Raw genomic sequence first — 16,654 nt, forward strand, 5'->3', positions numbered from 1 at the left:
AGACTACCACATTAATGTACAGTATCCTAGCTATAATATGGGTGGTAAGTGGGCTGTGGCAGGGCTTCTCACTGCTATTGTATGCGCTACTGAAGACTGTGGGTGCTGCACCGGGAGCGTGCATTTTTAATCTTGTGTGAAACCTCTAATTTTAAAGTAATTTTTTAGCCTGCACCTACCTGCTTTAGGAGGGCATGAGTGTTCTAAAAGCCTGTTCTCAATTTCCTCCTTCCCCGCCCCGGTCCGACGCGGTGAATAGCACCGTTGCGTGGAGGGCAAGGAAGGGTAGAGAAAGGCACTTCCGGTCAGCTGGGGTGACGGTTAGCGTTCTAGTCGCCAGCCCCTGATTTAGCCGGTAGGGATTTAAGGCAAATGCTTCCTAGACCGCGCAGTGGACGCGCGCAGCGTGGGCGCCGAAGGCGCGCCAAAGGCAAGCCCGTCTGTGCCCGTCGGGGACAGGGGCCATGACCTCTGGTCACAATGAGAGGAGTCTACAGTAAGATAGGGCGGAGCTGCTGGCCTTATGCCCCCACATAGACAGGAGGTGTAAGCATAGTATGTTGGCTATTCAAAGCAGCGGCTGCCGGCACTGTTCATTTAGTTGGATGTCAGACTAGGCTAGGAAGCCAGGAGAAGTTACACTGTGCGGAGGTCTATTGAATTGTAGATCTCTCTGTAAGCATAAAATAGAAATCTCTGATCTGCTGGTATGCCGGAAATTAGACTTTCTGTTTCTGACTGAGACATGGTTGGACGCTAACTCCGACCCAGATATCATAGAGGCACTCCCCCCCGGGTACTCCATAGCGAGAATTGATAGAGCTGTGGGAAGAGGAGGCGGGATCGCTATGATTCTTAGATCCTCCCTTGAATGTTCAATTGAACAGGCCATAATATCTGATAGTGAGGCAGGGTCTTTTTCATTAAAGCTAAGCCCTAACCTGACGGTGAAAGGGCTCTTGATCTACAGACCCCCCGGTCCCGCCACCAGCTTTCTGCCGAATCTATCGGAGGGCATTGCCCACTTAGCATTAAGGTATGACAAGCTCTTGGTACTGGGATATCTGAACTTTCACTTAGAAGACCCTTTGAATAAGGAAGCTTCAAACTTACACCATGACCTACAGTCATTTCATCTACATTTAAAATCACTCGCCCCTACCCATCAGCACGGATACCTACTTGATCCGGTGTTCGCCAACTGGGAGGATGTTGAAGTATCTACGCCGCTCCCAGTCCCTTGGTCAGATCACTTCCTGGTGCCAGTGGTGATTAGGATACCAGAGAGTGAAAGTCGGAAGGCAGGGAATGGTACCCACTCATCTAGGAAGTGGAAAACCTTTGTTCAGGAGGATTTTAATAGAGAGCTCACAGAGGGCGGCCCTCCGGGTGGATCTGACAGTGACACCGCCTGTATGAACCTAGAGAGACGCGTAATAAAGGCGCTCGATAAGGTGGCGCCGTTGCTCTTAAACAAAGTTGAGGGCAGAGAGAGCAAAACTGCTCTTGGTTCACCCAGACGCTGCATTGCATAAAAGCTGAATGTAAACGTCTGGAGAGGCAATGGAGAAAGGGCTTTCATAATCAGGATAGACTGTGGTATAGGGTGCACCAGAGGAAATACCAAGGACAGTTGAGACAGGCCAAGGCCACTTACTATAAGGCTAAAATCAGAATGGCCGAGAATTCGACCAAGGAACTTTTTTAAATATACAAGGAAACCTCCTCCTTGGCAGAGACGGCCACTCCTAGCAGGGGCAATGCAGAGAAGTGTAACCGTATCGCTACCTACTTCTCTGAGAAGGTAGAGGTGATATACGCATCCTTCTCTGGGACTGTAAGGCGAGGGACAGACTGTGAAGAACCGATGATAGAGTCTAAGATAGCATCTAGATTAAACAACTTCATCGTTCCCACTCCGGAGACTCTTAAGATTATCTGCCTCAGTGTCAAATCTGGCTCGCCCAGAGATCCAGCCCCTGCTAAGGTGATGTCGGAGAGCCTGGCTGTTCTCGAACCATTTATTAGACATGTGCTGGATGTCTCATTTAGCTTGCATACGCTGCCTGAAAACTGGAAACCTGCTATCGTTCTTCCAGTCAGGCAGAAGCCAAACATAAGTCTGGACAAACTAGACAACCTTAGGCCGATCTCGCTTCTGCCTTTCCTGGCGAAGGCGGCGGAGAAGGTGGCCAACCATCAACTCATGATACATCTGGAAGACCCTGGCCTCCTCCACCCGCCGCAAACTGGTTTTCGGGCAGGTTATTCAACAGAAACTGCCGTGCTAAGGGCTACAGAAACCATCAGGCAGGGGGCAGATGCGGGACACACTATGGCTCTAATAATGTTGGATCTGAGTGCAGCCTTCAACACTGTAGCGCATTACACCTTGCAGCAGTGTCTGAATAAAGGCGGTGTCTCGGGATCCGCCCAAAAATGGCTAAAGTCCTTCCTGAATGGACGTAGCTTTCAGGTCAGGCTGGGTGCGCACCACTCCAGAGATATTGAATTGCAGCAGGGGGTGCCTCAGGGCTCCGCCCTGAGTCCCACGCTGTTTATTTTATATATGGCGCCGCTGGCAGAGATAGTGCAGGGCTTTGGAGTGGGGGTGGTCTCCTATGCGGATGACACCGTGCTGCTGATCTCCCTATCACAGGCTCCGGAGATTGCTGCATCCAACTTTAGGGCTTGCATGCAGGAGCTTGCCTCCTGGATGGATAAGAACTGTCTTAAACTGAATGGCAGCAAAACCGAGGTGCGGGTGGTGGGGGGCAGTACTGCGAGCTGGTCGGCGGAGTGGTGGCCCTAGAGCTTGGGTCCAACCCCTGTACCATGTGCCGATACGAAAAACCTGGGGCTTTGGGTTGACCCGGCTCTCTCCTATGAAGGGCACATAAGAAGGGTAGTTGGCAAGTGTTTTGGTGTGTTGAAAATTCTGCATAAAACATTGGATCTTCTCCCGATAGGGGCAAGAAAGACCATGGTACATGCGCTCATAACGTTGCGTCTCGATTATGCCAACATACTGTATCTTGGGCCCACGGATAAGAGTCTTGGTCGGCTGCAAGTTCTGCAGAATGCCGCTGCGCGGCTGGTCGTCAATCAGCCTAGGAAGGCGGCTTCTAAAAAAGCCCTCAATGCATTGCACTGGTTGCCAGTAAAGGAAAGAGTCATGTTCACGACACTATGCACTTGTCATCGAATTCTTAACAATGCTTGCCCATCCTATCTAAGCAACTTGATCTCCGGATATGAGCCTAGGAGGTCCCTGAGATATGCTGGTTCCGGGTTATTGGTGATCCCTAAGGTAAAGAAGGCCAGGGTGGGAGGTCGCTCTTTCCGGGTCCGGGGCGCTCAGAATTGGAATAAGCTCCCACAAAAACGTAGGCTGTAAAGTTCCGAGATCAAGTTCAGAAAGATGCTGAAAACCTACTTATTCTCTGGCAGCATGTAAAGATCTCTGCTGAGACGTTCTGCACCTCCCTCTCATCCAGCGCGGAGACACGCCGAGATGGCGTAACCATGCACTCTATAAATGTCTTTATTATTATTATTATTATTATTATTATTATTATTATTATTATTATTATTATAATGTACATATAAGTACCCCCTGTTACTACTAAATGTTCCTAGGACAGGGAAAATAGTATTGTTCAATTGAAGAATACCTAGGCAAACAATTGGTCTTAAGAAAATATTCAACCATGAATCTATGATACTAGCAATAGACTCAATGTACCACTTTTAATTATAAAAAAAATTATTGTATTAATACAAAACTATTGTTAAAATGGCTAGAGAGCTCATGAATGTGTAAAGGTCTAATAAATAGACAATAAATCTACATAAAATGACATAACAATACAACACAATTTCAGACCTTGAATATATGTGGGTGATGTAACATATAACTAGGGCAACCCTATATACCGTAAGATGGTTCGCAATATGAGGTCTAGATAATCACACAAAATAGCATCACAATGTGTACAAATAATACATAAGATACCAAGACAAAATAAGACAATATGGTGGCATATAACCTGGCTTATAACGTGGTGGTTCTTCAATATATCGACTCGAGTTTAGGCGATCATGGCGCCTTCGTCAGGAAACCACATTGAAAAATACGGTCTGAATACTATCTATACATTATAGTGAATGTACCTGAAGTGTTCTGTAAACTTATGAAGACTGAGGCAGAAGTCCAGTTCAGATTTCCCTGAAGCCATTGGTGCTGTACATCTAGTAGTAGGAACCCTATCACTTAATTGATAAATTATTTGGGAATGTATACAGCATGTGTTCTCATCACTGGTAACTTGGCTATATTATAGTAATGCTGACATTCATACAAGGATAACTTCCCCTTCCCCTGCTTCTATGCATGGTCTCTTGCTCTCTCTGACTAATTTGGGGAAGCTATAGTATTTCCCCGTAATGGGGTATTCAAGCTGGAGTAAGTCTGAATAGCTGTCCATTGGTTAAAATAATCCCAAACCACTCACTTATAAAATAGAGAAGATTAGTCCTTCTTCTGTTACCAAAGCCATTGTCTTGCATCGCTTAGTGGGTTTTCGCCTTTAAGCCAGTGTCTAAAACTCATTCATGCACTCAGTCTAAATACATACATCAGTTCTCTTTGCCACCCTTTGTCAGTGCTATTTTATTCCTACCACTTTGGATTTCTGCTGGTGCCAAGGACACTGTACGCCACCAAGGCAATATTCTTCGACTTGCAGTACTCGAGTAGTTTACTCTGGTTCAGATACACATGGCACTCCACCTGCAGAACAAAGCACATTTTATCACACAGCATACCTGTTGGAGAGAACTGAGCAAACAGGAGTTACAGAAGAAATGGAAAATAACGTGATTAGGAATGCAGTCTCAGTGTATCAAACACAAGTAAACCCAACATAAAATCAACACGTAGACCAACATCTGTTGAAATAGTATGTACTTTCAGCCTAGCCATTGTCTATAGCCACAGCTCACAAACAGCTCATTGACACACCCTGTACATAGCGGCAGGTTTAGCTCAGAAACACCACATAAACCCTCCCTGGCCATAGCATGTAGACTTACACAGAAGTGCATAAACCCTTCCTGACCATAGCAGGTAAACTCGAACAGAAATAGCACATAAACCCTCCCTGACCAAAGCAGATAGATTTGCACAGAATTAGCACATAGACCTACATTGGCCATATAAGGCAGATTCAACTCAGAAGATGTGGAGCATAAATCGTCCCTGATTATAGCAGATATACTTGCAGAGTAATAGTACACTATTGCAACAGCTTGCATGCAGGCACCAATAAGCTGGTGCTGAGGACATTTCAGACAGTACAATATGCAACTGCACGTCTGGTACTGAAAATGCAGTGCCACTCCTCGCCCTCAGCAGCCTTACAAAACCTTCATTGGCTACCTATCTATAAAAGAGTACTAGTTAAGATCCTGCTAATTACTTTTAGAGCTTTCAGATCACTAGGGCTCAAACATCTACATCCAGGTTTACGCCATATGTCACTGCCAGCCTGCTCAGATCCTCATCCGCAAACCTAATCAAACTTCCCTCTTTTAGGTGTAAGACAAAAGGTGGTAAATCCCTGGCTGCTCCTGGGTCCAACGCCTGGAAACCTCTACCCAGTCATCTGAGATCCATTGAATCAGAAACCCTTTTTAGGAAACTATTAGAAACCTGGGGCCTCATTTATGAGGCCGTGCGTCACTTTTACGCCGCCGGTGCGTCACTTGTTGCGCCATATTTACAAAGTGACGCATCTAGGTAGATGCGTCACTTTGTAAACCCCTGCCCACATTATGTCGCAAGGAGTGCGCACTGAGAAGTGATGCATCGCTGCTTTCATGCAGCGATGCGTCATTTCTCATAAATGAGGCCCCTGGATCTTCGCATATCCTAACTCGTTGTGCTCCTCACTAAGCTAATCATTGTGATCCGGTTATTCATGTCTCTCAAAAGCAAGCTACATTTTTGCACAGCGCCAGGATGCTTCTTTCGGAGCGAAAGCAGGGCTTTACAAAATGACAAATACAAATACTCACCCTGGCCATAGCAAGCAGATTCAGCTCAGAGGATGCGTCTAAAGCCTCCCTGATCATAGCAGCTAAACTTGCCAAGTAATAATGGGCCTGCACTATCCATAGCAGGCAGATTTCGCTAAAAAACCTCTCTGACCTTAGCAGGTAGACCTAAGCAACACCATGTACAGCTTTGTAAGGAACAATGAGCTGGTCATTTCCAGGACTAGGATAGCCTATATCGCACCATGCTATGGATTTCCTATGGGAAAGCAACAATCTTATAGAAAAGCAATAGATTGTTTAATGGTACAGGGCAATTACACTTAACCAACGGAGCACCAAGGTATTTGCTAGTTCTGATTATTATTTTCTACTTTCCTAGGAGGTGCTGGTTGGTCATAATTATACTGCTTTCCTGTAGAACCATAAAGATCGATACAGAAACGTATTATTAAATACAATGTCCAATGGAATAATAATATTGAAATTGTATCTGGTTAAGGGTTTGTTAATTTGGCAGTGGTGGCAGAAATCGTCTTAATGCAAGGACACTCCCCTCTCTAATTTTATCACCTCCTTTTTAGGAAAATGCTTTCCTATCCATTCCCTTGCTCCTGCCCCTTACACTATTCCCTTCCTGCTGTGCGCAGCCCCCTGCAACACTCTCGATGTAGAGCAAGACCCACCCCAAACCCCAGTGTTCCTGCTGTGCAGAACCCCCTGCAACACTCAGTCTCTTGCTCCCTGGTCCCTTATCCATGAGAGTGGTCTGAAGCAGCAGACTCACAGTGTGATTCTGGCACCGCTATGGGCTGGGAGTGCATACCCATTAAGTTGGACAAAGTCATGAAACCACCTAATGTCACCAAGGACTTTGTCTCACTTTTACGGAGTCAATAAACATTTTGTACACACCAACTCCAGTAGAAGTTATGTTTCCAGTCAATATGTCCTGGCACTAAATCCTAGCTAACATGCTGAGAAATGACTCATTTAGAAGTTGATTTAGAAAAGGGGGTGGTGATGAACAGAGTGTCTGAGTTAAACAGACCACTCTTACCCAGTCCAAAGATCAGGGCTTGATCCATCACCGTTATTTATCTCACTGCCCCATCCCAGCTCAGAACCTGGCTATATGCAAATCAGTCTGTCCCTGGCCCAGTGCATCATGGGAACAGGGCAGACTAAACTACCAAGCCAATTCTTCACCAGAAAGGAGACAAGCTACCGGGGACCGGTTTCTGGCATTTCAGCCTTCTTCAGCCCGGCTTGCTTGAATCCTGATGGAGCAGTGAGAAAGGGACTCATGTCTGAGTATACCCTGCCACACCTATAGTGGCCAAAAACGATTTAGAAAAGGGGGTGGTGATGAACAGAGTGTCTGAGTTAAACAGACCACTCTTACCCAGTCCAAAGATCAGGGCTTGATCCATCACCGTTATTTATCTCACTGCCCCATCCCAGCTCAGAACCTGGCTATATGCAAATCAGTCTGTCCCTGGCCCAGTGCATCATGGGAACAGGGCAGACTAAACTACCAAGCCAATTCTTCACCAGAAAGGAGACAAGCTACCGGGGACCGGTTTCTGGCATTTCAGCCTTCTTCGGCCCGGCTTGCTTGAATCCTGATGGAGCAGTGAGAAAGGGACTCATGTCTGAGTATACCCTGCCACACCTATAGTGGCCAAAAACGATTTAGAAAAGGGGGTGGTGATGAACAGAGTGTCTGAGTTAAACAGACCACTCTTACCCAGTCCAAAGATCAGGGCTTGATCCATCACCGTTATTTATCTCACTGCCCCATCCCAGCTCAGAACCTGGCTATATGCAAATCAGTCTGTCCCTGGCCCAGTGCATCATGGGAACAGGGCAGACTAAACTACCAAGCCAATTCTTCACCAGAAAGGAGACAAGCTACCGGGGACCGGTTTCTGGCATTTCAGCCTTCTTCGGCCCGGCTTGCTTGAATCCTGATGGAGCAGTGAGAAAGGGACTCATGTCTGAGTATACCCTGCCACACCTATAGTGGCCAAAAACGATTTAGAAAAGGGGGTGGTGATGAACAGAGTGTCTGAGTTAAACAGACCACTCTTACCCAGTCCAAAGATCAGGGCTTGATCCATCACCGTTATTTATCTCACTGCCCCATCCCAGCTCAGAACCTGGCTATATGCAAATCAGTCTGTCCCTGGCCCAGTGCATCATGGGAACAGGGCAGACTAAACTACCAAGCCAATTCTTCACCAGAAAGGAGACAAGCTACCGGGGACCGGTTTCTGGCATTTCAGCCTTCTTCGGCCCGGCTTGCTTGAATCCTGATGGAGCAGTGAGAAAGGGACTCATGTCTGAGTATACCCTGCCACACCTATAGTGGCCAAAAACGATTTAGAAAAGGGGGTGGTGATGAACAGAGTGTCTGAGTTAAACAGACCACTCTTACCCAGTCCAAAGATCAGGGCTTGATCCATCACCGTTATTTATCTCACTGCCCCATCCCAGCTCAGAACCTGGCTATATGCAAATCAGTCTGTCCCTGGCCCAGTGCATCATGGGAACAGGGCAGACTAAACTACCAAGCCAATTCTTCACCAGAAAGGAGACAAGCTACCGGGGACCGGTTTCTGGCATTTCAGCCTTCTTCGGCCCGGCTTGCTTGAATCCTGATGGAGCAGTGAGAAAGGGACTCATGTCTGAGTATACCCTGCCACACCTATAGTGGCCAAAAACGATTTAGAAAAGGGGGTGGTGATGAACAGAGTGTCTGAGTTAAACAGACCACTCTTACCCAGTCCAAAGATCAGGGCTTGATCCATCACCGTTATTTATTCTCAGATGTGAGACCCTTGCTCATTGCACCATCAGGATTCAAGCAAACCGGGCCGAAGACGGCTGTAATGCCAGAAACCGGTCCCCGGGAGCTTGTTTCCTTCCCAGTGTAAGAATTGGCTTTTGTAGTTTGGTTTGCCCTGTTCCCATCATGCACTGGGACAGGAACAGACTAATTTGCATACAGCCAGGTTCTGAAACTGGGATGGTGCAGTGAGCTAAAAAACGGTGTTGGATCTAGCCCTGATCTCTTGACTGGGTGAGAGCTTTCTGCTTAATTCAGAGACTCTGTTCCTCACCACCCCTTGTTGTAAATATTTTTGTCCACCCTAAGCGTGGAAGGGTATTCTCAGATGTGAGACCCTTGCTCATTGCACCATCAGGATTCAAGCAAACCGGGCCGAAGACGGCTGTAATGCCAGAAACCGGTCCCCGGGAGCTTGTTTCCTTCCCAGTGTAAGAATTGGCTTTTGTAGTTTGGTTTGCCCTGTTCCCATCATGCACTGGGACAGGAACAGACTAATTTGCATACAGCCAGGTTCTGAAACTGGGATGGTGCAGTGAGCTAAAAAACGGTGTTGGATCTAGCCCTGATCTCTTGACTGGGTGAGAGCTTTCTGCTTAATTCAGAGACTCTGTTCCTCACCACCCCTTGTTGTAAATATTTTTGTCCACCCTAAGCGTGGAAGGGTATTCTCAGATGTGAGACCCTTGCTCATTGCACCATCAGGATTCAAGCAAACCGGGCCGAAGACGGCTGTAATGCCAGAAACCGGTCCCCGGGAGCTTGTTTCCTTCCCAGTGTAAGAATTGGCTTTTGTAGTTTGGTTTGCCCTGTTCCCATCATGCACTGGGACAGGAACAGACTAATTTGCATACAGCCAGGTTCTGAAACTGGGATGGTGCAGTGAGCTAAAAAACGGTGTTGGATCTAGCCCTGATCTCTTGACTGGGTGAGAGCTTTCTGCTTAATTCAGAGACTCTGTTCCTCACCACCCCTTGTTGTAAACATTTTTGTCCACCCTAAGCGTGGAAGGGTATTCTCAGATGTGAGACCCTTGCTCATTGCACCATCAGGATTCAAGCAAACCGGGCCGAAGACGGCTGTAATGCCAGAAACCGGTCCCCGGGAGCTTGTTTCCTTCCCAGTGTAAGAATTGGCTTTTGTAGTTTGGTTTGCCCTGTTCCCATCATGCACTGGGACAGGAACAGACTAATTTGCATACAGCCAGGTTCTGAAACTGGGATGGTGCAGTGAGCTAAAAAACGGTGTTGGATCTAGCCCTGATCTCTTGACTGGGTGAGAGCTTTCTGCTTAATTCAGAGACTCTGTTCCTCACCACCCCTTGTTGTAAATATTTTTGTCCACCCTAAGCGTGGAAGGGTATTCTCAGATGTGAGACCCTTGCTCATTGCACCATCAGGATTCAAGCAAACCGGGCCGAAGACGGCTGTAATGCCAGAAACCGGTCCCCGGGAGCTTGTTTCCTTTCCAGTGTAAGAATTGGCTTTTGTAGTTTGGTTTGCCCTGTTCCCATCATGCACTGGGACAGGAACAGACTAATTTGCATACAGCCAGGTTCTGAAACTGGGATGGTGCAGTGAGCTAAAAAACGGTGTTGGATCTAGCCCTGATCTCTTGACTGGGTGAGAGCTTTCTGCTTAATTCAGAGACTCTGTTCCTCACCACCCCTTGTTGTAAATATCATTTAGAAGTTGGGCTGAATAAAGCAACCAGGATGTTAGGTTGTAAAACACCCCCTTTGAATGAGTACCCGCTACCGCTGCCTGGGTAGATAATTCAATCCTAATGAACAAAACTTAGCAGACCATGAACTATGGTCGGAAGCTTCAGATACCACAACATCCTCTTGAATGGAGGAAAGTCATGTGTCTCGAGCTCAAATATTCTGAGATCTTGTTCATAGCCCAGGGTTGAATTAACAACCCAGTTTGTATACCTGAGACTAATTAAATTAAGAAGGCTACTATGGTATTGGTTGTTTGAAAGTCCGCACTTGGATTTGAGTCTTTGATGGATCCAAGTGCACTTGGACTTATTATTATCCTGGTGAAGGTCTACCTTGGCTCCTCATGACTGTTTGGCAGAACCACTGACTGAATTTGGTCTGATCTGGTGGCTTGCAGAACAATCTTGGTTCTAAAATATTGGGGGTAACACACAGAGAAGAGGGAGTGGAACATAAGTAGGAAATATGGTATGCGTTATACGGGTGAAGGGGTCAAAGTGTGTACAACAGACATTGGGAATGGACCTAGTGGCAGATAAGGTTGTAAAGGAATCACCAGGTATTTGTATAGCAGGAACCAAGCCAAATGGCAGCGAGTGCTGTATATGGTGAAAGGTAAGCGTACAGTCAACGAGTGATAGGAGTAGTGGTCGGGTTCTGGGAGCAGACGTATACTACTAATGCATTGTTATGTAGTGTTTTTAAGAAGTGCATCATCAACTCTTCCCTAAACTGGAGCCGTGTTGGGGGTGTTGGTGTCCTGATGGCTATAGGATGTTGTTCCAGATCCTAGATGCACAGATGTAAAAGGCCTGCTCTCACTTGTTTTGTTTGTATTCTTTAGTATCCGGTTTAAAGGTGTCTTGGCTGTGGTTGTGCTCAGAGCTTGTCTGCAAGGTAAGCAGGGGTGCTGCTGTATTAGCTTTGTTAATAATGCAATTAATTGAAGATGGTAAGGGCCAGCACGAGGAGACAAATTGAGTTTCATCAAATGGAAGTGATGTTACCATATTTCTTCAGTCTAAGGATGAGACTTGCTGTGATGAGCAAGATGCCTTTTGGAGGAGGGCCATTAAGCAGGGCATTCCCATCATCCAGATACAAGAGCATGAAGACTTGAACTGGAGATCTGAAGTCACTTTCTGAAAGAACCCAGTTTCTTCGGAAGAGAGACCAGATACCAAGCTGTGCTTATTTTTGGGCAGTGTATTCCTTCAGGGTGAGGTTGCTGTCCAGACTGAAGCAAAGTGGCTTGACAAACAGCTAAAGGTGGGGTTGGAAGTCATCAAAGGGACATTAATACTGAGCCCAGATTGTATTCTTTCTTCTGTGTTGTTCTTGGCACAGAACAGGAATGCTGTCTTAGTGGGATTCAGGGTCAGAAAAATACACGACATCCAGGTCTAGATGAGGTTCAGTTAGTGTTTGAGACGTTGGACGTCTGGAGTGGCAGACACTTTCAAGTAACGAACTGTAACAGAGAAGACCTATACGTTTTTGTCAATGAGCAAGGGAATAAGGCCTCCAGGTCAGGGGTAAAAGGTGGGACTGGGATCCTTGGGAGTTGAAAGTATGTAACTTTGGTATTATGAAGTACTATTATACGAGAACTAAGAAAGCACTAAGGGCCTGCTTTTAATACTGCAGTTATGCTTAAGTCTGAGTTTTTCTTCATCTTAAGAGTATTGAGTAAAATTACACCATGAGAACTTGGTTTGGCACATAGGGGCAAATAGGGTGAAATATACACATGGAAATGTCAGGACAGGAATGTTGTTGTTACTATTGGCAGAATTTGCAATTAAGGTATGTGGGCGTGTTGTTGGGGTTCGGTTCAGAGTATGTGAGCATGGGCTTCATTTGGCTGATGGGTGGGTATGGTGGGAGGGGTTTGTGTGGGAATCACGCGTGTATAAGGTTGTTTGGTCATGATGGAAAGAGAGTAATATAATATATCAGAGATTAGGCTGTGGTCTAGGATGCATTATATACACTTAAATAAAAAAAAATATGAATACAAAAATGTGGCCACACATTTCCAACTAAGAAATGTGAAGAGCAATACACATGCATAAATGCATGCACCTGTGATGGGGAGAAATAGGTGCTGGAAGGTAGGGAAGTGGTCTGAAAAGACTTTAACCACGAGTCTATGTTCTTGGTAAAGTTGATTTTTAGATGGCTTAGGATAAAAGAGTGAGGCAAGTGAAATGGAGATTAGCCAGGATGTTGTCATATTAGTCGAAGAAGTTATCTGTGTTTTCTGGAGGAGTATACTTTTTTTGATACCATGTATGCACCGATGGGGATAAGGATAGTGTAGATAGAAGGAATCACCTTGCAGGGTTAATGTGGCCAATAATAGCATTGAAGTGGTGAGCAGAAAGTTGAAGTCTAGTGTTGGCAGTCTTTTTGAAGATGAAAGTGACATTACAAAGGCAGAATAAAATGGAGAATGTTTTGGCTAGGTAATTTCTAGAGTCTAGTCTCTGCTACATATTCCGTCATTGGAGTGAGATGAGAGTAGGCAGGATTACAATGGGAATAGATGTGCACCGTGGGAAGACAATGCAATAGGTGTACATGTGATTTTAGTAATTGAGGAGTGGGGCAGCATGATTGATTATGGAACCTGTTGTTCCTGGAAGAAAGATGCAGAAAATACAGATTGATGTGGGGGGCATGCTTGCTCTGCATATTGACAAGATGATTATTAATGGCATTGAGGCATGAATAAAAAGGCCACCTAATCATGGGTATCCCCCGGGGAACTATAAAGACATGCAACAGAGGTAATGTAGACAAAGCACACAGATCTACATAAAAGTAACCTACAGCTAATCCTGATGATTAAATGAACAGTCATCACTAAGATAACTTTCAGATGTTCTTGTTAAGCGCTAGTCAACAAAAGACAGAGGGCCCATCTGCCTCAATACAAGTGCATTATATTCTGTGGCATTTGTAATGAGGCAAACATGGTATTCATCCCATTTGTGATGGAGTAATCCATCTTCCAAGCACCAAATCAGAGTACCTTACCTGATTGCAGACAGGTTTGTACTTGAGCCCAGGTTTGTTAAGGATCAGTTCCAGTTGCCTGCGGTTGAAATTAGACACCCCAATTGATTTCACGAGACCTGCATCTTTGCATGCCTCCATGGCCTGCAAGAAAATAATCATAAGCCGTATCAGCAAACATTGCCTCATTCCCACAAAGTTTATCTGATCTTGGCATCCAGATTCTTTCCAAGTCAAAAGCATTTGGTGTTGATGCTAGGGGTTTGACTGTTCATGGATGCAAGGAGGGTCACATGAAAACAGATATTGCAAAAACATATTTTGCAAAAGGATAGACTCCAAAATACAGGCTGCCTGACTGTCAAAGGGTCGACTTTTTATAAATATCACTCTACAAAAGTTTCAAACTGTATTTAGTTTTACATTCAGCCAAAGTCAGCTACCACATTTTAGGAGCAAATGCTTAACAGTGGGATTAGTTGCAGTTTGAAATTTCTTTAGAGGTCTGTGTTTATACAAAAGATGTTTTTTGCAGTCTATAGCCCTGCTTATAAACTTCACCATAAAAATGCAGGAGAGAAGGCTCAATTTACCGGATTTACCTCTCTGGGTAGAAAATAAATGTGAGGAAAAAGCTGAGGAAGCATTGCCCCCTAGTAATTCAGCAAGCTTTCTATGGCAGCAATTAGATACCGGAGACATCACTGAGAAGTACTTGAAGATGCATGGAATTACTAGAAGCAGGAAAAATGTCTGGTTGCTTTTCCAACCCTGGACACTTTATTGGCATCTTCATAATTGGGCACTACTTTTTCACTTACTGTTGGAGTGTTTAATCCAAGTGAGGTTTAAGTGTGTACTTTTGTGGTGTTTTCACATGTGGTAAAGTTGGACCCAGTATCCTGCAACCAGTAATACAGGTGTGGAACAGCAGCCCACTCAGAATCCGCTAGTGCAGTAATAACCTTGGGAAATCCACTCTGGACAACTGAGAAGGAGGGCTGTAATCCATACCTCTCGCTTGAAGAGTATCATTGTGATCCAAAAGAATTACCTGTCAAGGAAAACAACGCCATCCTCTGTGTGTAGACAATAGTTATATTGAATGCAGTTGCTCGAAGACCAGCACCACTATTTGTAGCATGGTAACCTGCACAGGAAGCCCTTAAAGTGGGCTTTGGCGTCTCCTTTCAAATCAGCTGGAGGGCCACCAGTGCAATGGTGATGCCTCCACGGTTTCTTCTTGGTGGGGAGAGGGACAGTGATTGGTGCATGACCTGACTTCAGGCAGCTCTTGATTATTGTATTGTTTCTCGAGTGTATGGAGATAACATCTTTTAAAACCAGTAGTTTTGTTACCAACTTCTTTGAAAATTGAACAGTGAAATGCGCCAAATAGCTCCATTGCTTTAAAAATGTGGTCAAGGTGGGGACAACCACGCAAACATCACTTGGGAGTACTCTGTAAGCCATTCAAGTTATGTGTCAAAGCAGGGTAATTTATTTTCTGGCTACACTCTCCCTGATCAATGGGAACGTCTCACAAGGTTTCTGTATGGTATGGACTGAAACTCTTGTACATGCACACAGTCGGGCACATGTTATTCCCCCCCCCGCCCCTGTGTACATACACAAGCGGAGGAGGCACAGGGTGCCCTCTAGGGCCCCATTTGTTTCCTCTCCACCAGGGTTGACGTAGAGGAGAAGCCTCCATGTCAACGCCAGCGGGAAGGAAACTTGTGATATGCTTGGCCAAAAAGCTGCAGTACCGAAATCATATTGTGGCTTCTGACTGCCATTTCACCTCCAGGGAACGGTGGTTCCCTGGCGGCAACGGCAGTCTCAGGGTGGTCCAACCTCCCAACTCGTAATGGGGTGGTCGGACTGCCAGTGTCGCCGTGGCTGGACCGCCACACCATAACAAGTCTGGCGGTCCACAGACTGCCAGACTTGTAATCAGGCTCTAAATGGTAAATTTATAATGTATATCTTTGAACATTCCATTTAATTTATAAATATCTGGAAAAAAAGAAAATATATATATATTTTTTTTTAAGATTATTCCCCATGGGTTCTTTTTTGTTGTGATGGTGCTGTAGTACCAGTGGTTGGCAATTTGTGATGCTGGATTTACTACTGCTCGTTTGTGGCTGTAAGTAGGCAAAAGTAGTAAATGTACTCAAAAGTGCTAGTCCTAGGCGGAAAGACTTTGTTGTAGAAATGGCAAAAGTCTTTGTCCCTTTCTATCTCGGTATGGATGGCTCTGTGCTAATCCCATGCTTAAAGACTCTGATAGAAAAGTTGACATTAGAGGTGTGCAGAACTAGAGTGTCGCTGGTGTTGAGAGTGTTCTACACATGAGTTGCTTTCCACCTAAACTTGAGAACTACCCAGAGTTTTCTGCTTCTTTTTTGCATAATTTATGCGTAGCTCTATGCCTGAAAAGGCATTGTTTTGAGATATAGCACTCCAACAGCTGGCAATTTTTCCAAACCTTCTATTTAACCCAGGCATGGTCAACTACATCCATCCAACCCAAAGTCACAATGACTTTTTAGAAACCAAACCCTTAAGCCATGGGGACTTTTCGTAGCCTAGGATTACTGATTTCTCCGAGAACTCATCTATTATGCATGAACTACTATTCCTTAGGGGTTGATTTTGGAAGAACTTACATTCTAAATTACGCAGAAAGGATAAAACCTCTCTACGAATTAATCAAACCTGATTTCAAAATAAAAAATTGGACGTTCACTTCAAGCTGACATGTTAGCAACAAATCACTTACAAACATGAGTAAATACATGTACTTTAGTGATCCGAATAATTTTGAGTCAATGCGGATTCACCTACTTACCTTTTAATGAAGGTGAAAAAGTACCAATTGGATACAAATCACATTTGTATACACAAGCGGAAATGCGATTCACTTCGACAGATAAAATTCTGACAGCAGATCAAACCGCTGTAGCAAAAGAAAGAGCTCTAGCTCAGGTGAA

The 16,654-nt window shown here is 45.2% G+C and overlaps 1 protein-coding gene across 1 annotated transcript in view; it reads right to left on the bottom strand.

The window, feature by feature from the left end:
* The window catches only part of LOC147734747 (aldo-keto reductase family 1 member C15-like), a 364,446-nt gene that overhangs the window by 169,560 nt on the left and 178,232 nt on the right, over positions 1-16,654 (bottom strand). Inside the window, exons 5-6 of the mRNA XM_086953626.1 lie at positions 13,677-13,799; positions 4,683-4,792 (exon numbers count right to left, since the gene is read on the bottom strand). Coding sequence (XP_086809752.1) covers positions 4,683-4,792; positions 13,677-13,799 — 233 coding nt within the window. The remainder of the gene's footprint in view (positions 1-4,682; positions 4,793-13,676; positions 13,800-16,654) is intronic.

This window comes from Lissotriton vulgaris, chromosome 1_2, assembly GCF_964263255.1.
Source record: "Lissotriton vulgaris chromosome 1_2, aLisVul1.2, whole genome shotgun sequence".
Taxonomy (NCBI): domain Eukaryota; kingdom Metazoa; phylum Chordata; class Amphibia; order Caudata; family Salamandridae; genus Lissotriton; species Lissotriton vulgaris.